Source organism: Parus major, chromosome 17 (genome assembly GCF_001522545.3).
Source record: "Parus major isolate Abel chromosome 17, Parus_major1.1, whole genome shotgun sequence".
In the NCBI taxonomy this organism is placed as follows: Eukaryota; Metazoa; Chordata; class Aves; order Passeriformes; family Paridae; genus Parus; species Parus major.
Window position 1 is genome coordinate 4,354,662 of NC_031785.1, and position 25,043 is coordinate 4,379,704.

At 39.1% G+C, this 25,043-nt stretch overlaps 1 protein-coding gene across 4 annotated transcripts in view; it reads left to right on the forward strand.

The window, feature by feature from the left end:
• The window catches only part of MED27 (mediator complex subunit 27), an 83,588-nt gene that overhangs the window by 14,227 nt on the left and 44,318 nt on the right, over positions 1 to 25,043 (forward strand). For all 4 annotated transcript variants that reach the window (XR_004499699.1, XM_015644789.1, XM_033518582.1 and 1 more), the window contains exon 3: positions 18,317 to 18,447. Coding sequence is in view for 3 of the 4 variants with exons in the window: in XM_015644789.1 (XP_015500275.1) it covers positions 18,317 to 18,447 (131 nt within the window). In the remaining variant the exon portion in view is untranslated. The remainder of the gene's footprint in view (positions 1 to 18,316; positions 18,448 to 25,043) is intronic.

Genomic DNA, 25,043 nt, shown 5'->3' on the forward strand with positions numbered 1-25,043 from the left:
CAGTTGTCTCTGCACTCAGACTTAACAAGTTCTCTGCTTTGCCGTCTGCTTCAGTTTTACTCTGGAGTCAAATCTTGTATTTTCAGAATTTTCAGTGTAGCATTTTCAGTTTGATCACTGCCTTTTTTTTTTTTTTTTCTTGTTTGTTTGGCTGCACTGCTTGATGCTTCTTCCAAAGCTGTTTGTAGAAATTTCATAGATCACAGGGCTGATCAAGTCTGTAAGCTCTCGTGTCCCTGATAAAGCACCAGCTAACCTTTCACTTGCAATTTTCTGGTTCTTTTGGACACCCTGCAGATAATAGGAAGTTACTAACTTTCAGCTTCAAAGATCTTGCTATGTAGTTGACTCTGTGAACACAAGTGTGCGATGTGGACTCCCAAAACACTTCTGATGGGGAGGATGAAGATTTCGCTAGCAGTAGCATTGCCAAGTTTGTCATGGGATTGGAGGGACTGTGGAGTTGTACATCCTCCTCTTTCCTCTGGCCTTAGCTTGCTGGATGAGGTTTCTTGAGTGGCTTTGTTGTGCATGTCTTTTTCCATCTGTAAAATACCTAACTATGAAATAAGGGTTGTGCTACAGTGTGAGCACTCCGAGAAGTCTGACAGAGACACTGCACATGAGCAGGATCCCAGGTGTTGCTGGTCCTCACTTCCAAGCCCACTATGGACAAACACCATCCTGAAGTCTCTTTTGAGGTTTGTTGTTTTTTTTAAAGGACAAATTATCAGCTGAAATAAAACTACCATCCAACACAATGGGAAAGCTTTAAAGCTTTACTTCCTAAAGAGCTGTTAAATATATTTTCCGTTCCAAATTCAGTTCTGCCTAGCAAATACTTTGGAGTGTTTGTAATTTTCCTTGTATTTATTTTTTTCCCACAGTCTAAAAAGGCAGACTTGGGGCTGCATTAGGATTAAATGAGATTAGAAACATCTTCTTTCCATCCCTCTTGTGTACCTCATATGGATACATCCTAATTGTATTGATATTGCATTCATCCTGCAGGAATCTAAGACCTTTAGTGTCTGCTGATGCTGCAGTTTTGACAGTGTGTTTTTCTTGCAAGTAAAATCAATTCAGACAAATCTTGGTAACTTTTACAACAAAATAAAATGACTATGCCAGGCAGGCATGGGAAGTTTTTTAAGCATGGGCATGCTCTTAGATCACACACAGGGTTGTTCCAGCAGAATCGATTGGTTGATCTACTAGATTTAAAGGTCAACTGTAATCACATTTCAGGAAGATTGAAGAAGATATAAAGTTGCTACTGTGCTTTTCTGGGTCACATACCTGCTTGTGGTGCTCTTTGCTTTCCCCCTGTACATCTTCATTTACTCAGCCAGAGCATCAATACAGAAAGGGCACAAGTCAATGCGCTCGCTTTCTGCTGTCGATGAGGGAGCTACTTAGTTGTTATTTCCTCCAAACCAATACTTTCCCTCTGGAAGAGCTGAAGCAGAGAGGAGTTCACTGCACCTGATGGATGTGGAAGGAACAAATGTCTCTTCCAGGGAAAAGCTGTGAGGAGAGCTGTCTTGTTAGATAATCCACACAATTGCTTGAGCTGATGTATCCCAGGGAAGATTCTGTCCATTCAAAGAGCAGCACAGGTGCAGAGAGTCTGCAGAACCCCCTTGCATGTGTGGGGACCTTCAAAAGAACTTTCCATTACTCCTGTTTTATGATGCACTTGGTGTTACACAAATGTCCATGAGACCTGACAGCTTTGCAATATTCTGTTTTGTAAATACGGTGTTTTGAAGTTATGTAATAGGTAACAATATCTGCACACACATGTGAACAAATTTCCTGTTAAGTTTTTGCAAGAGCCCAAACGAAACAACTGTGTTGCTTTAGCAGGTTGCATCAATTAAAAGCAGCAGGGAATGGAATATTCACCTGCTCAGATAAAATTAATTTTCCCTGCAAAGTAAAAGAGTCTTAAAACAAAAAAGGGGTTAATGGGAGGGAAAGAGATTTAATTTAGGTTGATAAACCAAAACACATTACTGTTAAAGTTTGTTCCCTCATGAACCATATTATTGCTGTATTGATTTGATAGGACTTTATTAATGAAGTTTTGCTCTCTTCTTGTACTGATAAACTTGTGTGGATCTTCTATGGAATAAGAGAGGAGAAGTTGAAAATGGAATAGACTTCAATGGCATGGGAGCTGTTCCTGAGTCAGAAAGTAAAGCATTGCAGATACTTTGAGCCAATCTTCAAACAAATTTCAGAGTAACCTTATGATTTTTTTATGGCTAGTGAATGTATATTTGCTGATGGTTAGGCTATGGAAAGAGTTTTTTTTATGTTAGCAGTATGTGGAAAGATGATTCTCTTTAAGAGTCACATTCCTTCAAAAAATTTGTTGTAGGTCATGTTTAACTGTTTTACGAAGGTTATTTGTAGTGGAACTCTCTGAGCCTAAATGAACTCAGAGAGTACTGTCCTTAGTGCATTTTCATATGTGCTAACTTGCAAAATGTAATTCCCAGATGGATGGAAATCAGGGGCTGTGGCTTTTCTCTAAGCATCCATGACCTGCTTTTAAAGCAGACATGGACATATAGCAGTGGCTGAAGACTCTGCTTGAGTGGGCTGAGGAGACATTTATTGTGCATTTATTTAAGGTGCCCTTTTTCAGAGATTCTTGCTCTGCTGGCTGCCTAAATTCAGTCTGTGTTTTGCTTTGTCAGCCACTGTGAAGTCTGGAAAACTAATGTCTCATGTTCACTACTCTCATGTTAAAGATGAAAAGGATTTTTTTTTCCTAAATAAATAATGGACCAGGGAAAGTTCTCAGAGACTTGCATGATCAAACTGGAGCAGCAGCATATCCTTTTGGTTTTCTCAGTGGCTGAAGTCAAACATGCCTTGACTGATTGATTCGTTGATATTTTTCTTGCAGGTTGCTTAAATCTATTTATTTCTTTTAACCTTTGTTTATGTTTGTTTGTCTTCATTAAAAGGGTACTTTGGGAAACAATGAATCTTGTAAAGGGCAGAAGTAGTTTAAGAAGGGTACTGCAAATGCAGTTATTAATTTCACATCTGCAGTTGGATGTCCTGACTAGTCAGTTAGAAAGATTCTTACAGGAACTTCAGAGAGGTTGAAAACAAGAATCTGTGACATGTTCATGAGGTTTTCAGGCTATAGGGAATTGTCAGGTTATAAAAGAATGCTTCTGAGTGAAAGGAAGTTTGCAAAGGCAGAAAAACCTGTCAGTAGGATTGTTAGTGTCATGTAAATGTTATGCCTTTTTCTCTTGTTTTTCCTTCAAATCAAACTGCTTTATCGCCCTTCTTCGGTTTGGTAATTGTAGCAGCAGATGCTGCTGGAATTGAAACAGTTTAAAATATGATCCATCAGTTGCCAGAATAAGATACCCATTAGAAAAGGGGAAGAATAATCCCTTTATTATCAAGAGTATTTGAAAAAAGGTGTTTAATCAATCTTAATATTTGCTTTCTTGGGAAGAGCAATGCCAGTGTCCGCAGTCCTGGCAGGAGGATGCTGGGACTGTACACGCAGGTTCTGATCTAATTCTTGTACCATGTCTTGGGCTTAAGCCTGGAAAAAGACAAATATATCTGAAAACATCTTCCTTGAAAAGAACTTGCTTTGATTTTCTATTTGATTATTACTTTAAAGGACAATAACATTTGGTTACTCCCTGAGAGTGATGATAAACTTGTGCTTTTGAGTTTTACAAGCCTACCCCAAGTGCAGGCAATTGTGTGCTTATGCTGAATTCTAAACCATTTGTGAAACTGTGTGCAGAGGACTTTTACCAACATCAGCAATTGTGTCAATGAGTTTTGATTTTAAAAAAATAATGGACATATTCTACAGCAAAACACTCATTTTAGTGGATTTTTTTTTTCAATTAAAAGAGTCCTGTAGGTGAAACAGGAATATGTCAGCATAATCTGTAGCTGAGTAGCATCACCTGTCATGGTGTGCAAGGGCAAGATGATATTTCCTCTGCTAAATCCAGCTACTGAGCTTGCCCTGTAAATAACCTGATTTATCACAGGAAACTTGCAGAGGAAGGAGGATCTTAGGTTTGGCTTTAAATTGAGGCTTTCACCTGTGCTCTGATTCCATAGTGGGTATATATTTATTTTAAGAGGTTCTTATGGTCAAAGAGTTTGTAATGTTTTGGCCTTTCTGAAAAGTTTTGTGCTAGATTTTTAGCTTATTTTAAGTTCTTGCATAACTGGTATATTGCTTAGTCACGATGGCCTTGAAATGCAATACTTAAAAAAAATTAGTCTGAGGTCCTTACGCATTTGTCAAGAACTCCTTCGCCTGCTCTTCCTGTGTCAATGTGTTTGGTGATGTGTTCTCTGCCATTGCCTCTGGGTATGTCCTCAAGGCTCAAACACAGGACCATTTCCATTTGGAACCAGCTTCTTGTCTCCTCCAGCATGGAGCTGGGAACTTATTGAAAATTTTGGTTTTGTTCATTGTAAATAAGTCTGCCAGAAAGAAAAACAAACCCTAAAGCCCCCTCAGCTTGGTAATGCTGCCCGGTGCAGTCTGTGCCATTTCCATGGTTTTGAGCTTTCATTATGCAGCTTGCACTCCACACACTTTTATTTAAAGCAGAGCTAAAAGTAGAACTAAATAGCTGACGTTCAGAGACGTTTGGTGTGATGCAGAATTGCTGGGAGGGGGCCGGGACAGGAAGAGGAGTGCTGCTCCTGCCGGGTGGATGGAGCTCATTTATTTGCACAGAACTGTCTGTGCAGGACTCTTGGAAAAACTCTGAAGGAACCCACGCTTTATCATGGAATATAGGCCAACTGTAATAAGAACTTCTGTTTTCTTCTACTCTCATTTACTTTTCTTTTGTTTTATCCTCTGAAATGATGGAATTTGGTTTGCTGTGGCTGTTACAGCCAGGCAAACTATTGCTGCTGAGCTATTGCAGCATCCCTGTGCCGACTGCTTTTCATGGAGCCATCTCCATATTGCAGAGCCATCTGTTCTCCTTTCTGTCCAGGCATTGGACTCAGTAGTATAAATTACTGACTGCTCCTTAGCTTTCAATTGTTCCTGTTTGTTCAGCGTGCCGCCAGCAAGGCTTCAGCTCTCCAACACCATTTTTAAGTTTTCCTTGCTCTTTTATGTTTTTGTGAACGCCTCAGGGAAAAACTAGAGTTGAGTGAATTGTCAGTTGTTCATGTTGCTGAATTATTGGCTTGATAAAATAAACTTTGTGAGGTAGGTAGGTAGTGTCCTCATTAAAAAGATTTTGTAGCTGGAGAAGTGATGGAAACAAGTTCAAAAATTATCATTTGTGAGAAGCAGTGTCTTGCTCCCCCACCGCCCCAGTTTCCTTAAATGCACACGAGTTTGTCATACTGCTGGTGCTATGAGCTCTTACAGAAAGATCCTTTTTGGTTGTGTAAGTACATGCACTGCTGAAGAGTTGAGAATACTTTCAGAAAACTTAATGCTGAATTTATCAGCTCCTGTCTGCTTTGCAACTGTATTTGTAATATAAAATTCCAGCTGTAACTGTAATGTAACAGTTGCAATGGGTTTTTTTCTGAATGTAATTTCCTTGTCTGTCTTCAAGACCAAAAGTACAGGTTTGGGTTTTGTTTTCTTTTTTCTTACATGTATGAGGCATTTTTGCATTCCCACTTCCAGTGGTTTTCCAGTGTTCTGCACCCACAGTACTGCAGTGATAGGCTCCGTGCTCAGCTCCCTAGGGAGTTTGCTTCTGGCCAGCTCAGAACTGTTGGAGAAGGAGTCACTTTGGTTTTTGAGGTGAGGAAAATAAGAATAAGTGAGAATATAATAGAGTATTCTGTGGCTGTTCAGGACTGGCAAGCTTTGGAAGGTGGCAAACCATATATATGGGATGCATTGAGGTTTTTATGGGAAGCAGTCAATAGGATGAGTTTGGTACCAGAGCGCAATAGGGTGATGCTGGAATTTTGGTACAACACAAACTATGTGTAGGGAGGTCAGTACTGTTTTGGAATTATCCAGTTCAGGGATGGGTGTGGTAACAGCTGTGAACTGGCTGATGCAGGTGCAGGGAAGAAGAACCCCCTCAGAGCCTCACTGGTTCTTTCAAAAGACTAAATAATACTGTGATGATTTTATTTTTTTTTTTGTATTTTCTCCCCTTTCATTTTTTTCTTGGTATTGGGGAACATTCAGAAGAAAAGGCCAGTAGTGTTCGTTTCTTCAGTAGGGGCTTGTAAGCAGCTTGGCCTTCAGCAGTGATGGGTGAAGTAGTTAAAACAATCACTGATATTTATCTTATGATTGAGGGAGGAAACACAGCCTTGCTAGAATGAAGCTGTGTAGATGCATTTTCTATTCCAATGTTATTCCCTGGCTTGTCCTACTCTGTTCATTAGTGCTTTTAATTTACCTTCCAGTGAATGTGCCAGATGAGCCACTGTGGGCAGTCACATTTGTGTTTATTTTTCTGATGGTGGCCATCTGAAGCAATAGATTGATGTCTGAAATTTTTACTTCATTAGTAATGAAGTCCACAAAGCAGTGAGAGGAATGTGTGTTTACTTGGTGCCTTGAACTGAGGTACTGATAAACTGCTGGGCTTTGATCTGGTAGGATTTTCATAGTGATTATCAAGATACAGAAATACGGTATGTCCAGGTTTAAATGAGGATCTGAAATGTCTGTGGGCTAGATGGCCAACATTTAAGTGGTAATTGGATTGTTGATGAGTGCCTGCAAGACAGCCAGTGCATGGAAAATCAAATATATGTCGATCTCCTTTGAAATCCATGAAAAAGAATAATTTCTATTTTCCTGTGGCTTTAGCTGTGTCCCACAGCAACATAAAAATGGCTCAATCTCCAAGTCTTAAAACCCTGTGATAGCACCAGTACAAATTCCTAGCTAAGTAATGAATCTCTAATGTTTGTAATTTCCAGAAAGTATTTTCCCGATTCTGTAGTGGCAGTCGGTGTTAGGAATCCTGTAGGGCTTGTGTGGGTGGGGATGTTTTTTGCTCAGTACAGTGACAGCTGCAAGTCTGGTCTTCAGAAGCCTGGGTTTGGCCCTGAGTATCATTCTCCTTCCCCTCTGTTCCTATTTTAAGCCCAGTAAAGAGAAGCATATGTTTTCTTGCATCAGCTACGTCGGTGTTACCTTGTGAGGCATGACAAGGTCATGTGTTTGTATGGCAAAAGAGGAAATCTCAAATTGTCTTTGAGCTGCCTTAGAACTGCTTTTTTTCTTGTGATATATTAAAGATTTCCATGATGTACATGGTTAAATTTTGATTCATGTAGGTATGCATGTGTTGATGCTACAGTGCTGCTCCTGAAATTGGTACTGTTATATTATTAATATTGCAGATCATTCCAAGGAGGTGTCTTGCATTTAATACAGAACATAAAAAGGCTTGCCTACCCCATATGAAAATCTCAAATTGGAACTGAAGATGCTATAAAAATTTAAAAGGAACAAGGTCAGTTTGAAAATGGCATATTTTAAAAAGCAGAAAATCATCATTTATAACAGCAAATTTCCTTACCTGTTAGTACCTTTGCTAATAATGTTTTCAGTTATTAACACTTGAAAATGGTTTTAAACATAATTTTAATTGTAAAACTACCTAGTTACCATTTGTCTAGTGCTCATTAATATGGGATTTTCTGGTTGAGAAATGTGAGAACTGAGCCAGAAGCATTTGGGTTCCTGTCCTCCTTCTGTATGATCAAGCAAGTCAATTTATTCCACTCATGAGAGAAAAGATAATGGATGGGTTTTTACTAACATCTGCTGGTGGGGGGACATGGGTGAGAGGGTTCTTCATTATAGCAAGCAAAAGAAAAACTGTAATTGAAAATAGAAGTTTAAGAAATTCGGACTGCTACTGAGGTGGATGGTGTAAACACCTGTGGTAATTAGGCATGGGAAGAATTGGAGGGGAATAGTCTGGGACTTGCCTTCCTTGGAACTGAAAGTTCAGCATCTCTGTTTTTTAACTTGGTTTCAGAAGGATGTCTAGTAAGATGTCATTTACTTCCAATTAGTGGCTGGTCCAAACAGAAAGTTACAATGAGCTGCTCCTGGCTGATCCTTCACTTCAAGTGATAGAAGTGGGGGTAGAGATTCCAACCTTGCCACGACCTGGCTGAAAGCCTCCTCTGGCTGCTTCAAGAACTTACTCAGCACCTGACTGCAGTCATTATCTATGGAAACTCTACTACAAATATAGTAAGGAGTAAAAACATTCAGTGTTCTTAAAAATCTGAAATTCCTCAGATCCACACCCAGCTTGAGTGGAATAAGAATTCTGAATACTGTTAACAGTATTTGTAAAGAAGCAGGATAAAGGAGGAAAATATGGTAGAAGGCATCTGAGAGGAGAAGTGTGGGCATTGTGTGAGATCCTGCAAATAACATTCTGTGCATGAAAACGATGCTGAGTAACTGCCTCTTCATCCATGAGCTCCTGCAGACTGTGGTAATTTGAGGTCTGGAAGGAAGCACATAATGAAAGTCTGAATCCTTAGCACAGGCAGACTGATTTAGATTGCACAGGCATTATGAAGCATTTCCTAGATACAGAGTTCTTCATTTGTAATCTTAATTTTAATGTAACTTTTTTAGCATACCTAAAAATACATGAAAAATACTACTTTTCTCCTCAAATATACAGTGTTTCTTGGGTCAGCACAAAACCTCCCACCTCCCTGTAAAATGGTGTGTTATAAATACCTAAATAAATACAGTAAAAAACTTTTGGAGAGGATGTCTTCCTTTTGGTTCCAGCAAGAGAGGAGTAAATAAAATAATTGATGTGCCCTGTTAGCTGTCGAATAAGTTTCATGTCCAAGTTTCGTGTGTCTTTCCTTTGGCATGCAGAGAGAAGCAGCGGATTTTAGCACCTCGCCTACAGCATCCACCTCCTGACAGCAAAACTTGTCAATAGAGAAGCATTCAGCACTTCATTATTTCTACAACCTGAGCGCATTTGCAAATTAATTGATGTGTGGGAGGAAAGGCATCTGCTATTGTAGAAGCCCTGAACTGTTGCAGCAAAACTAGAAATAAACTGGTTTAGCTGTAGTGAGTTGATATGCTGTTGCAGGTGTTGGAGCCTCTAAAGTGGATCTTGTCCTTTTTTCTTGATATTTTTGATATTAAAAAAATACCAAACAGCCCAAACAGAAACTTCTCACTGAATTGTGACCATGGAAACACCAGCACAGTAAAGATAATACCTTGTATGCTTCTATATGGTTGCTAGCAAGTAATTTCATATTTCTTGCTGGCTCAGCACCAAAAAAGAGTTTTAATTAGGCCTGTAATGAATGACTGGGAGCATTTTAAAGGCTATTAATCTTTTGGTGTAATTGAGTTAATTATAATATCATTATAAGCTCCCATGGAAATAGGATGAAGTGTATTCCATTTGTTTTACTCCTAAAGATATTTCTGAGGGCCCCAGCTTCATCTCAAATGCTCCCACTGCAAGTCTTCAACAGAGAAAACTGTAAAAGCATTTCATGTGTCATTGCACCAAACCTTCTGTTGTGCATCATCCCAGTCCTGGGCTCTCTGAGCTGCCCCTTGGCTGTAGCTGCAGATAACTCCTTGCAGTGCACAGTGTCTAAAGTTGGCATTTCCCAGAGTAGTATTTCCTTGTTTTTCAGCTATCTGATCAGTAACTCACCCAAGTGTGGCAGATGAGAGTAAGAATATGTGATCTATTTTCAGAAATAAAGATTACAGCAGCTTTCGAACTGTTACTCTTTGTGCTGTGGCAAAAAAATGTGTAGCAAAAGAGGTGTTTTTTTGCAAAGCATATGGCTCTTCCACTCGTTCAGACTGCAGTGAGTTTGGGATTTGGTTGTAAAACATCTCTGTGCTTTTTGCACTCTCTAGTCAGAGTGTGACATCTCCAACAGATGGACACATAAACTTTCCATAATCCACTTTTTTCCTTTCAAAACAGGAGATGGGATTCTCATCTGTAAAAGTTGCTGAGGAAAACCTGTTGAAATCAGTTGTATTTGTAGATGTGAGGATGGGAAATTGGGATGGACACACAGCTCAGCCCTGGAGCTCCTGCTGTTTCTGGGGCTGTCTGCAGTGAGGTCAGCCCTGCTTTTGTACTTCAAACCTCCTTAAAACATTTGCCAGGGAGGTTCAGGTTGGACATGGGGAAGGATTTCTCTGCAGAAAGGGTGCTTGGGCACTGGAAGGGGCTGGCCTGGAAGGTGTAGGCACCATCCCTGGATGTGGCACTCAGTGCTCTGGTCTGTCTAGTTGACACCAGATCTGTCTGATAACGCTATTCTGTTTGCTTTTTGCAACCCTGCATTATCAGGATTGTCTTGGTTTAATGGTTTTAAAGTCTACAATCAAGAGTTTCCAACCTTTACCCTGCTGGGATGGTAGAGCCTCTTTTTCTTTCAGGAACTTTGCTGGTCACACTTTTATGTTTTCCATCCTCTTGACTATTACAGATTTTGTAAATAGTTTAGAAATGCCAGTTTGTGATGTATGGGCCTCTTTAACATTTCTTTGATTTATGTGCACTATGCTGAAAAAAAGCAGAGGAAGCATATTATTCTGGAAAAGAATGTTGCCAGTCTTCCATTTTTTCAGTCTTAGTTAAAAGCTACACTTCTATCAATCAAACCTGATAGATTCTTTTTGCATTCCCAAAAGCATTCATAACTTAACTCTTTGATGTCTAAAGAAATAATTTGCCTAAATCTTTATAAATGTCTACTTATTTTTTGGATGTCTAACTTGAAAGTATCTTTTAACCTGATGTTTCAGAAGTTCCAGACACCTGTGTTGATTCCAGGGTTTGGTGTTACATGGGAAAGACGAGAGTTAAAACCTCTTACTCAAACTAGTGGTAACAGTGACCTTTAAGATTTGCTCTTCCTTGTGGATGAATATTTTCTGTGGGTTACTTTATAGTGTCTAGAAAAGGTGAATAAATTAATCTGGTCATGAATATTCTGCAGCTATAGTAGGAACATTCTTATAGGGAAATAGGCCTCGTGCATTCTGTTCCAGAATTCTCCAGCTTCAAGCTTTAATTGCTTGTCGCCGGTGGGCTGGAAATCAGCATCCCCTGCAGCCTTGCTCCTGCCTGCTAAATGTAAAGAAAGATATTAGCAAAAGAAACTGTTTAAGGAAGAATTATCTCCTAATTTGGCAGTCTCAGCTCAGTTTAAACAATATTCCTTCAGCCCCTTCTGCTGGTATGCAGTGGGGTGGTCACCTGGAGCAGAACAGAGTGGTGGTGTGTGGTGTAGCTTGGCAGAGCCTTGGGATGGACTCTCTGCAGTTGTGATATTCCAATTTCTCCTTCAGGAAAGCCAGGTTTCCCTGTGCTGGCAGGAAGACCCTCAGCTGGGCTGTCAGATACTCAGTATGGATATCTGCCTAAAGTCTAAAGATATTGGGCATTTTAATGATTGTGCAAGTGACCAGAGTTAAGGGAAGGCATTTAACAGAAGTTAAAATAATTAAATTTAATGAGTTAGGGAAAGAATAAATCAGCAGCACAAGTACTGGGTGTTGTTATTGCTGTTCCACTGCTTACCCACTAATGGGTTTCCTTCATTTCTGCTTTGACTGCCTGTATCCCCTTTGATTGTGCACTGTACTGGTTGGATTTACATAAGCTGCACCATGTAGACATTTTATTGAAGAGTATTTATTTCCTGGTTTGTCTGTAAAGTGCTTTGTTTGCTGCAGTAAAGGCCACCCTCAGAGCTGCAAATCATGGCATGGTGCTGGGCAGTTTGGGGAGTGTTTCTGTACCTGATTGCAGCGCTTTATTCTGCCATTTGGGCTTAAAGTGTCTTCCCATTTCTTATCTGAGCACCTGAGCACCCCCTGTCACAGAGGCAGCAGGTCATTCTTCATACTGACATAGCTGCCAGCTGAGCCCCTGACACCATAGATTTAGTCTAGGGCTTTAGAAAATACTAATTTTAGCAGGAGAGCAGTGTCTCCAGAGTTCTGGTGGCTGTTAAAGGGAGCACAGAGCTCTGGGGGAAGGTACTGTGTCCTTATCTTGGAGTTTAATGATTGCTTTCCCCTATTACACATTATTTGTCCTATACAAAGATAATGCTTCTGTCAAAAAGGAATTAGGATTTTCTGTCAGATATTGATCATGTGCACTTCTTGGGTCTTTAGACTTAATGAAGTCCATTAAAGGAACACACAATTGTGAATACACCCCAGAGTGACACTGAGACCATTTACCTATTCTGGACAACCTCTGTACCAACCACCTGCCTTCAGCTTGGGGTTACTTGAAAATGCTGCTGTTTATTACTGTACCTGGTTTTATTTTGTCATTTAGATGCAGAACACAATGTAATAATTCTACTTTGCTTTTTGTAATTCTGTTATGTGTTTATGCTGTAGCTGCATACAACAAAATAAATGCCAGTTCATTTAGTTATCTTTCAGTAAATATGTATGTTCAAACCCTTCAGAATACCTGGAGGTATAAACATTTTAAGCATAAAATACAGTTATTCTTCTAAAGAGTAAATAAAGTAGCTTGTAACCCCAGATTATGATTATTCTGCCTCTTTATCCATTTCAAACACTAGATCCCTTTAAAATTCAGCCTGGTGGCTGTGTGGTGTCCCTTTGTGTTGTCATTATCCAAAAAGCGAGAACATGTCACTTCTGTAACTATTAAATGGATTCCAGAATATTTTTTTAAAATGTGGAGGAGAAGTAGTGGCTTTTGTGGAGGCTTGGAACAGTGCAGGTCATTTTGTTGGCAGCAAGGATGCAGATACTGAAGTTTTGACCAATTCCTTGAAGAAAGTGCCAGTAGATTTGCTATCTCTGCATGGTTAAAAGCCAAAAACTTGCAAGCAGTATTGGAGTGAGGAAACATTCATCAGCAGTCATTCATCAACAGAACTTCAGTGTTTTCGATAGAGAAGTATGGGAAGAACACACTTGAGGGTGAAACCTGACACTAATTAAAACAGCACTCTCAGCAAAAATATGAATTCAGAAACAATGGAATAAAACCTGTAGCAAAGACAAGACATTAAAAGAAACAGGCATGAGTATCAATGCATTTCCTACTATTGTGTCATTATATGAATAAATAAAAATGTCTCAGCTTGTTTTTGAACTGCCTAGGTCAGGAAGGAAGGGAGGAGAGAGACCTAAGAGAGAAGCCCTGTGCAGGGCTGATGCTCCCAACCTGCTCCATATCCCAGTTTATTGAGCAGGATGAGGCTGTGGCATCTCACTGCAATGCAAGACCCAGCCCAGGCATGAGAGAAAGGGAAGTGTGAGCTCATTATTGTCACAGTTTAGTCAGATCAGAGTTTTTGGCAAAAGGTGTAATAACTTTTGCACAGGGATTTAAAAAAGCATGGGATGGGAGCAGACTTTATTCCTGTCATGGATAGGTGTTTCTTGCTTAAATATTCTTGTGGACTGGAAAGTGTTTGGGGGGCATAAATGCTTTTAAAAAAATAGAATAAAGTGTCCTAATTAAATAGTAAAATAGAGCAAAGACACACTGTCTAGCTTTCCTATTAATTGAAAAGCCTGTAGCCCAGCTGAACAAGAGGAAAACTGATGCATAAAGAAGTCTGAGACTCTTTTGGCTTATTGATGCTGTTTTGGTCAAGTCAAGAATTCAGCTGTCCTAAAATGATCAAATATTGTCTGGAGAAAAAGAGAATTTCCAAACAGGCCTCATTATCTGAAAAAAGCTTAAAAATCTCAATTAAGGTGGTATAATTTCTCTCTTGCCTACTTTAGTTTGCAGAGATGAAACTGTGGGAGTGTCCTGCTTGCTTGCTCGTTGCTCTTTTCAAAAGAATAAGTAGAGTTTTATCATAATAGACAAATCCCTTTTCATCTGCAAGGGAGAAGTTGTTTAATGATGAGGGGCAGAGCACTGTGCATCCTAAGGGAGCCAAATGTGCCTCACCAGGATTACAGAAAATGCCACAGTGGGTGAGTATCTGTCAACCACCTCTCTAAAAGGCATTCCTTAGAGGAATGGAAATAAACTTTACATTACCTAGATTTGAGAAAACGTTTTTCTGTTTATATATATGATTACTAAGTGTTTACATAAGAATGGAAGAAATAAGAGGGTAATGTGATTACAGAGAAAATCATTCTTCTGATTTCACATTTTAAAGTGTTAGTGCTTAGAAAGCTTTAATTAATGGCGAAATGTATATGTAATGTGCAGCTGTGAGCTGATGTGATCAGTTGCTAATACTCCAAATGATTACCTTTTTCTCTTATTCTTTTTTTCCCCCTGATTCTTGCCTTCTTTCAACTGATTTTTGCAACTTCAGGTGGCCTTGTCGGTATGTGCAGTGTATTCACTTGTTTGGGAGCAGTCAGCACATGCAAAATCTCCAGCCCATGAATTATGTAAACTAAAGACCTCTAGACCCAGCTTGATTCTAATGATGAAGCTTTAGTTTTCAAAGTTTTAAATCAGCACTGTGCCCATGTTTGTGGTTTCATAACGTTCACTGCAGAGTAGCCCTACAGGCTAAGATGGAAACCTGTAACATGGTCAGCTGAACAAAGGGGCCTTTCCTGCAGGGCTCTGGCTGTAGCAAAAGTTTTCTGTCTGCTCCAAATCCTAAAGATCATCTGCACAATACAGTATTTTTGGGGGATGGGAAGGTTCTTTTTGGTTATTTTCATTGTTTTAGAACATCTGTTATCTTATTTCTTGTAACAACAGTCACTGGGGTAGAGTAAGGAAAAGATATTATATTATTACCTTCTTTAAAAATACTAATGCTTTCAGTGCTAAATCAGATCTTTAATTCTTTAACATATCTCTTTTTTTCGTTAAATAGTTCCTGTGAAAGCCAAAGACATCTTATGTAGATGAAGAAATTGCCCTCCTTACAATTGCAGCTGTGAGAAAAGTGACTCCCAAGTGCTTTCTCTGTTGATGCTTTTCACTTAGTGAGGAAGATTAAGAGCTGTTAATATATGAATATAGTTTTCATATACTCAGGAACACTGAAAATCTGAAATACTGGTGATAGCATTTTGTTCTAGAAAATATAGCCACATGGCCATTAACATGGAAAAATAATTGATCTTAAAAAAGTAATTGAAAAGTAATCCAAGCTCTGTTTTTATTTAGCTTCATGTAAAGCTTTTGTATATATTGAAGTGTTATTTTCAGTAGCTTTCCTACATTCCTAAGAAGAGTCACTTTTGATTTTAAAATGTAGAATTCACACATCTACTTGGAACTGCAGTTTTAGGAAAAGGATCAACTATCATGAGATTCATTATAAACCTATACATGTTCACACTGGGGTATATCCTGGCTGCTAAATGTTGTAAATTGATTTTTGTTGTTGCTGGTTTTGATTTCTTGGTTTTCTGAAATAGATTTTCTGTTTCATCTGCATGTATTGGGGAAAATGGATCGATCTTATTGATATTATGCAGAAAAATATTTCATTAGGGAAAGCTTAGCCTCACACAAAGCAGGTGGAATTCCCCAAAGCATGCAGTAGTGATGGGGAATTCCTTTGCAGCTAATAGGGGAATGATTTGCACAACTAGCTAGTGCTGCACCAGTGCTCATTTCAATGGGAATTCACCATTTTGCTGGTTTAAGTGGTGTCAGAAGCAGAGGGGAGGTTGTTGGGAATGTTGTTGGGGATGCACTGGGCAGGGCAGGTTTGACAATCAGTGATTCTGTGATTTTTGGCCACTCTGGGTTGTGGGGTCTCAGACCCCCCAGAGGTGCTGGAACACAACAGCTCTGCTGGTCCAGCTCTGTCACCCCCTGTCTCACCTCCAGCTGTGTGCCCACAACCTTCTCCCCAGTGTTCTTCCAGCCACCAGCATTCTCTGGATTCAGGATTCCTTGAGCTCCGTGTAGTTCCTGTGTGTTCATTAACCCCAAAAAGGATTTGTGGCCCATGATTTGTCCCTCCCTGCAAGAGCCTTTTAGCACTCACAAAGTCCTCTGACACTGCATTTCAGCACTTTTCCCTAAAGTGGAGAGAATGTATTTGGAAATTGCATTCTCTTGTTAGTAAGCAAAAATTTGGGGGGATTGGTGTGTTTTTAGCTGAGATTTTCTCTCATGGTCAATGCTGGCAGACAAAGGTGTTTTATTTTGTAAGAGGAAAAGGAACCTGAAAGGCTCCTGTATTATCCTGAATCTCCTGGCCATAGTTTTGATACTTGTGATCCTCCTTTGCCACTGTTTTCAGTCTTGCTTCTGCTCCTCAGAAAAATGATTAAGAAACAATTTCCTGATCCCTTCAGTGAACACCCCCTGTCCCCAAAAAAGAGAGCACTCTGTGCAGTACAGTGTGTGATGCTTTAATAATGTATAAATCAAGCTGGACAGAAGCTGCCTGTCAGTTTTATTAACTTTGACCTTTTCTCCCATTATAAAGGTGGTTTGGTAAATATTTAATGGCCCTTACAGGTTTTGACAGTTGGACCTCCATTCCTAAGAGCAAAAGTAAATTATGAAGAAATATTTAAAATTAATAAAAATAACTTAATCACTTGGGAGTGAGCCTTGAAGGACAAAATTGTGGTTTATAATCTATTTCTTTTTTTATTCCTTTTGTAATTTTTTGGTTGTTTCTTTAGTGCCTGACCACTAAATGTCACTAGCTGGGAGGTTATGAGATGTTTTTAAGAGATTACCTTTAAAATCCATCTCTGATTAATACCAATGATTACTTCCATCTCTGAGCAAGTATCCAAATAATGTTGTCTACCTGAAATACCTGCACAGGGAACATCAGTGAATGGTGTCACCAGTACAAAAAGGTGCAAGAAGCAAAAGGAAAAGCATATTCCTGGAGTCAAAGGGCTCTTCTGCCAGAGCTGTCTTTGCCTTTAATTCCTTGTGTATTGCACTCCCTGCACATTCAGGTAGTGAAGATTGAAAACTAAGCCCCTGACACTGAAACATCACCTTTCAAACATGGACCCTCCATCCCTCTCATTGATTTTTTTTCATTTCAGAAAACTGTCAGAGAAAAACAAATTTGAGCAACATCCATTGGTTGGGGCAATAAAACCCCCTCCTTCCCTGGCAGAGCACAGCTCTCTTCCCATTAGGAACGTGATGTGTCTTTGTGTTGTGCCACTGCTGAGCTCACGTGGCAAAGCAGCCAAGGGAACCAGGGGGCTGTTAGAAATCCTTCTGGATGTGACATCTGAGCAGTGACATCTGAGTCAAACTGGCTCAGGGGATTGCTTCCCTCCTGTCCACAGGTGCTTTTGAGTACATCATTCCAAGCTTTGCTTCCCTCCTTTTCACTCAGCCCCTGTAGAACAGCTTGGTCTAAGACCACTTTATTTTCTGAACATTTTTAAATCATACTTCCATGAGCATAACCCATTTTTATGTGCATATCATGGGGTTAGAGATGTTCACGTGTGAAACAATTCAGCTTTTTCAGAACAAATCTTTAGACAATGTAATGAACACATAGATCCAGGTAGTGGAATGATGCAGGAAATAGCATTTGTATGACACTGAATCTTTCTCCCCCTTCCAGTTCAAAAATGGGGAACTCAGAATGTAATTGAAAATGTTCAGAGGAGAACTTGTTGCACTTGGAGGTGGTTGCAGGACAGGCAGAGCCCTCTAGCTGTTCTTAAATCTGAGAGCTGTGGGAGTGCACTCAAAATCCTGCGGATTCATGTTGTGTCCTTCAGAAATTTGTCTTTTATTGGCAAGGAAAAGAAAAGTTTCAAGGAGAAAGGTACTGAATGTGAATTGTTCTGCAGTGCTGTGGAGATGTGTGAGCAGGTATTTTAAAAGCAAGATTTTTCTTTGCAGTGGTAGAGACTCCTTTGCAAATGTTTTGTAGTTCTATGTTTAAGAAGAAAAAGATGAGTGTTATTTCTAAAAAGCTAGTTTATATTGTGAAAGAGTTGCATCTGTCTTCCTCTTTTTCTTCTTCCCAAAGTGAGAATGTTTAGTCCCTAGAGAGGAGAAACGGGAGCAATTTTTAAAAGCAAGCCCAGGTTTCGAGAGAGTTAGACTTGAGAGGAAGTCCTTGATTCGTCATCTTACTTGCCCTAATGCATAACTTGCTCCTCATACCCATTTCACAGCAGACTTTTTCCATGTGCTTTTGTCCCTATTGTCTTCCACCAAGCAATAGATCTGAAATACCACATATTAATTCCCTGACTGGTTGTAATTTGAATCAGGTGCCACAGGTAGCAGAGGTCTGACACAGACACAGTACTGCAGTGGTGTGTATTTTAATATATATATATATATATATGTTTTTTCTTCTCCAGTTGCAGTACCATGCTGGGCTGGCATCTGGCCTTTTGAATCAGCAGTCTCTGAAACGTTCAGCCAACCAGATGGGAGTCTCTGCAAAGCGCAGACCAAAAGCCCAGCCAACAACTCTTGTCCTGCCTCCTCAGTAAGTAATGAAATATTTGGAAGAGTTTCCATGCTGGGGGTGGAATATTTCTTATTAACTTATTGGTCTTTTGGTTTAATTTTCAATTATCATACTAAGCAACTTCGTGCTTGCATTTTTGTTCCATACACATTCTCTTTGTAGCAGGTCATTAAAAAACTTTTTGCAACACAAGCTTGTCATTGAGGAATGATGTTCACCTGATTGTTGTGACTTGGAGCTTCAAGTAGGACTTTTCTGAAGGTCCTAAAAGACTGAAGGCAGAAAGTCTTTGGTGTGAGTACTTTCTCGGCAAATGTCTGTTCCGAGTCCATCTGTTCACCATATGTTGATTTTGCATCGGATCTAAACCTCTTTTACAGGTGACAAGCAATTATGAGGACACTTAGAAACTGTTTGAGGACAGAGAGTATCAACACTTTAAGCAGCCTGTGTGTAGTGATGCCAGAAACACAGAGATGTACACAACAAGGCTTATAAATTAATAAACCGCCTGAAATATATTTAGTTACATGTAAGAAAATTATTATTATGTAGAAAATGAAGTGCTAAGCAATTGTTCATTGTGCTGAGCATGCTTGTAGCTTGTGGAAAATGCCTGCTTTTCTTCACAAAACAAGAGTCACTGATGTATAAACACTGTGCTACCAAAAACCTTGTAGCTGCAATAGTAAAAGTCCCTGTTGTCACCAGATTTCACAGGTCAATGTTTAGAGGGTTTTTTTCTTAAAGGAAATGTGAAAAAAAAATCAGAGTCAATAGAGCTTTCCCCTTGTATATTAACTTTAAAGTGCTGGTAATTCAAGAATCCATAAAATGCTCTATTATTTTACCAATATATCAGACCAAGGAGAATGGTTTGAAGAGGGCTCCAGCAGTAGTTTGAAAACCAGATGTTTTTTCTCTGAAATGTGTGGTGGAACAGGGGTATCTTGTGACAAACTAGCTGGTTAGTTTTCCTTCTTTATTGGGGTATCTTGAGCTTCAAATGGACTTCCTTCTCCAGGAAGTCTATGAACTGGAATATTGTTACATCAGTTAACTCAGGTTTTTCAGAGGTCTTAAAGTATTTTGGTGGGTTTTTGTTTTATTTCTTAATCATGACATCTCTAGTTACTAGAAATATGTATAAAGAACTTTACTTTTGCTTAGAAAAATCTGCTCCTTAACAGTTACAGCTGTATAAATCTTAATGTGGGATAGATAATATGCATATTTAAAAGTATTATATGTCTTGTTATCTGTAGATGATTTTCCTTCAGTGGTGCATTTACCTAGGATCTGCAGATAGACTGAAATTTTAGTGTGGTAGCTAAACTTTAGGCAGTAGTTGAATTATGTTTCAATATCTTATTACCACTTGCAGCATTATTCACAGGGAAAATGTATTTCTGCTGAGCTGGTCCTTTATCTGTCACTGGTTTCCTCCTCTCTGGCTTCTCTTTGACCTTTCCATATTTGTTCTTCTTTGCTATCTTGGTGTGTCTTAAGAGAATGATAGTGATATTAAGGCAAATGAAATACCTGTTGGGCTCAATATCTTGTTTCCAATACAGGTCAGAAGCAGATTATTAAAAGACTTAGAAAATAGGCTTATGAAAAGTAATTTTTTTAAAAAAAGGTGTGACAAATTGATTTTAATATCTTGATTTTCCTGTAGTTTCATGCAAATAGTGATGAATCATGCAATGGAGTTTTTTTCCCCTTTATTCTTTGTAAAATGCAAAAGAAGAAAACATCCAGATGCAAAACTACAGATCTCCTTGAAAGGGCATCCTGCATCATAATATTCCCATGGCAATTCAAGGATATTTTTTTTCCAGCTTTATTAATTCATCTATTTTTGCTTTGATGTATGCTATAAAAATTAAGTTCTGTGATAAGTCATTGGGCTGAGTAACAATGAGTCAAGTGTTTATTAAATGTTGTTCAGAGCAACTATATTATCTAGAGCTTTTCTTAAACAGAAGTAGTTGAAACCAGCTGTATGCCAAAATGTCTCATTTCAGGAGAACAGGTTGGAGTGAATATCAATGCTGCAGTAAATCCTTGGAACACAGGAAACACTTGCTCAGGAGGTATCAGAGGTGATGATTTGGGCAAAGAATCATCTAAAACAAATTTATTCTTATGCAGATTTTGCACATGGCAAGTTTGCTAGTAAACATGTCTATATTTTAGTTAAAGGTAGTATTAGAGGGCATCTGTTGATTGATAGTCCTGCTCCATGAAGAAACTGCATGAGTAACTTTTGCTATTGCACTGATTGTGCACATGTTATCTATGGCAGTGGTGAGAGCTGAGCAATTTTCTTGTTCATCCAGGTCTTTGATCTGTGCTGCTGGGGTGAGATTTGCATGGTATTCCACAAACTAAACATACCCAAATGGTGTGTCTTCTCATAAAGGGGGTGATACAGCAGAAAAATCAAGTTTTGTTCAGTTCACTGTTCACTTAAGCCTTTGGTCTTTGTCCCTGCTCTGCTTTTTTCTTTCCCCTCCAAAATGCCTTTTTTTTTAAAAGAAACCAATCAAACAAAGTAAACCCAAGCCTTGAAGGCTCAGCCATCTCTTCCTATTTTATGCTCACAGAAGGAGCTGGAAAAAAGGGTTTTGCTGATGGCAAAAGTGATTCTTGGTGGGTCCTCACCCCTTTTCCTCCCCAACCTTAGGCTGCCTTCTGATGTGCTCTGGTTTGGAGGCAAGAACCTCTAATTCTTCACTAGTAAATACCTGAAACAGAGCAGCAGTTTTCAATCCAAAAGGTGGTTTTGAAAATGGAAGTTTTCTGCCCTATGCATATGAGGAAAACGTGCATTTTCTCCCTGTTTGTTATTTGAGGACTTCTAAGGGTGCTGAGCAGTTTTGACGAGAGGCCTTTTGGCATTCGGTTTTGCTTTTCAGTATTGGTTTTCCCTGGCTCTGAAAGCGCAGAAAGGAAGGCTGGATTGATGTGTGTCTCATTCCCAGCCAAATGATCTGGGTGAGAAAATGACTAACTGCTGGCTGCTTTCTCTGCCTGCTTTGTCCCTCCTTCTGTCTTCTATTAACAAGACATCTCCTGTACGTGCTAATGGATGCGTTCCCTCACATGCCTCTCATCTGGCTGCGGGTTCCTTCCTTCTGTTACGGAATCTCAGGCAGTGTTTGCTCAAGTGCTGAGAGCTGTCAGCTCCTCTGAGTGCCTGCTACATGCAGCCCTGCTGAAAGCCAGGGTGGCTGTTCCTGCTTGGGAATCAATAAATAAAGACAATAAGAAATGATGGCATAGCTTTTCTTTTCCTCTTGAAATGTAGTAATTGGCGCAGTTAATTAATCTTGTATTATTTTGCTTGGCGCCACGTGTCAAAAGCAAATTTGCAGTTAGGAAATTGTCTCTGAGACCCTGAGGGAGCAGCACTCTCAGGGAGTGCTGAGAGTAGGGAGTCCTCAGGGTAATTCCTGCTGCTGGACCATCCTGCTGGCATCCCAGAGAATCTGGTGTGTCACTGTCCAACTGGAAAACAACAGCAGTGAGCCATGGTGAGCTGGAGAAGGAAGAAAAGAGGAAGCCCAGGATGCTGTTTGTATTCTTACAGTGGAGTTGAGTGGCACACACAGGAGTCAAGTCAGTTTTAATGGGAATTTTTAGGGGTCTCAGTTGGAAACCCTGTGATTTTGATAGCTCTGTTGTGTGGGGCTTTCTCAGTGCTCCCAGATTAATCGTCTGTCTTCTCTGTCAGGAAGAAAATTGCCAGAGCAAGAACTTGATCACCACAAAAAGTACTGAGACTCTTGCCCTTTATGGTGCCTTTTAGGGTCATTTGTTGTCACTTTGTGGTTTTAGAGAAATAATCACACTATAAACAATAAACAAGTGGAAATCTTGTTCTTGTTTGACAACTTCAGGCTCAATGAACAGAGAGGTTTGGGTAAAAGAGACTCCAGCTTATTTGTTTTAAGGCTGTTAAACTTGTCTTGTAAATCTCTTGTGCTCTGATGTATGCCCTAACTTGACAGTGAAAATACTGCAATAGATTGAGTAAAAATCTCTGTAAATTTGTACTCTATTGTTAGGAGCATACCAACAAAATTACTTTTCCTTATTTTTTATTTTTTTTTAATGAAGGAAAAGGCAGTGCTGCCCATGATACTGTTCTTGATGAATGAGCAAAAAAAAATCTGTGGAGGTAACTTTTCTTTTAGGAGATAACAAAGACTTGAGAATATAGAGTCTCTGGATTTTTCTACACCTGGATGAGATGGAGGAGGTCTCTGATCTGCTTTCTACACCTCAGAATTCATCTGGATGATTCTTCTAGAGAAGGATATATTCAAAAGAATTCTATACTTTCTACATCTTTTAGAAGTGCATTAACTAAAGATGCTCCATAGTGAGAGTATTCCATAAAAAGTTAATTTCCTGGCTCAGTAGGTATTTGTTGTTCTGGATTTGGAACAGAACTGTACAGATACCCCAAACTCTGTGTTTATTGGAGCTTTATTCAATACCAGCATAGTCAAAGTGTTGTTCTGTCATAGCATTAATGTCTTATCTGTTTAAAGGTTCTGTCATATAATTAGTACTGTCAGATTCTATTGGCTTTCAAGAGTTTTCTTCAGGATACTCAAATTGACTTTTAGAGAAGGATTTAGTATTAAATAAAAAAGTTGCTGTTTTTAACAGCTTTTACATATATATATATATATAAACTATACACCCAGTCATCAGATGTGCCAGAATAAATTATTTAGAACTTAACTTGTATAATTTATCATTTTTGCATTAAGGAAAAATCCTGAGCCCTTTGCCAAGAATTTTTTGGAGGAAAGTATTTTTTCAGCATTTTGTTTTATAAACAGTATGTAATTGCTTCCTAAATTCAGGGATTTTCAGTATGTAAGAAGGAGACAGGTTTTTCTAAAGGTAATGGCAAAACATGCTTAAGCCAATAAAATTTCAGAAGTTTTGTAATTTTTAAGAAAACTTATTTAAAGGACTTGTTAGTGCTTTCCAACCTAAATTCCATGATGAATCTGATTCAGCTCAGTGTGACACCAGGTGTAGGGGTGGGGTTATTTTACAGCCAGTGTTATTATTGCAGTAATTCAGTATCAGGAGCTGCACTCCAAGCTTTGGGCCTCCTGGAGTATTCAAGAGTAGAAGAGTGAAGTGTGTGTCTGTATTTTCTGTTTTGAGAAAAGTCATCAGAAGTTCTTTGTGCAGTTCTGAAATTCTTCTTTGCCTGTACTGGCAAAGCTGCATTAAGTATCAATATTCATTAAATACCACAGAGATGATAATGTAATAAAGAATAATCCTCGGGCCCACATCTGTACTTCTCTCCAGAAGAGCTGAGGTTGAGAATATAATTAAAGATTAAAACTCTGTTTGCATTCTGGAACATGGAGATATCTTTTTGTACATGATGGGGAATTGTATTAATAAGGAAGAGATCAGTTTCCAATAACTTTCAAGACTGGGAGCTCATTTCATATCCTTGTTCAAGTTTCTCATGGAATTCTTTAGCTTGATTTTAGCAAGACAGTGCAACAGGAACTGTAAAAGAACATGTTGCTGAAACATGTGACCCTTTTGCTCCACAAATTAATCCCCTTTTATATGAAAGGAAAAAAAGATTTAAAACTAGTTCTTTATATTGTAAGACAATAATATTTACAAGAATAAATTTAATGACTTTGCAGCCGTGTACCGTGTCACTCGACAATTAATTTTAGTATTTGATGTCTTGTGCACACAAGTTTGAATCACATCTTTGGGCTGTTTTCTTTTTCTTTTTAATAAATTGTTGAACTCCTGTTGCAGAGCTCTTTTGTGAAGCTGTTTTGGTGGGAGTTGCAGTGTATTGCCATTTACCCCTGACTGCCATACTGATTGCAGTGTGTTTGGGCGTTGTGGAGCCAGGGCTCTGGGATCCCAAAGCTGGGGAAGCATCTCCCTTGACTGAACCCATCTATGTAACAAATGATGAGGGACAGTTCCAGGGTGATGACACATAATTAACTGTCTTGAACTGAGTTTTCCAGGGGAACAACTCTTGGGTGGGTGTTGTGCTGTCCTTTCTGGATTTCAGATGTGACACAAATGAGTTACCCAGTTCTTGTCATTTGGATAGAGATGATTCTAAGCTTTTAAAGACAGATATTTTTTGTTCCCAGTTGCCCATGTCAGCAGCAGGGACAAATGTTTCAGAGCTCTATGACTGGCTGTTGCTTTGTCCTGCTGCTTTGGGTGTGTTTTGTTTAAATGTGGTGGTGGGGAAGCAGTCTGATATTAAATGTAATGGCAGTTTGTCTCAGTTATGTGGTATTTACTGTTGAACACTCAGTATAATGTAGCTGGAAAGAAAAAACTCCACAGTACTTTTGATTCATGAAGGGCTTTATTAGGCAACTCCAGTGACATCAAATCCAATAACATACCAGGGATATAACAATGGTCATCTCAGTGCTTGTAGCCAAAGGTACTGTACCAAACTCTGCTCCAAAAAAGACAGAAGGGGGATGATCCAGTTGAAATTTTATGTCAGTGTAACAAGTAAATTTTAGAATAGGTGTTCTTAAATTGCTTGATGTCTGTTTTGTTTTCAGTGCTGT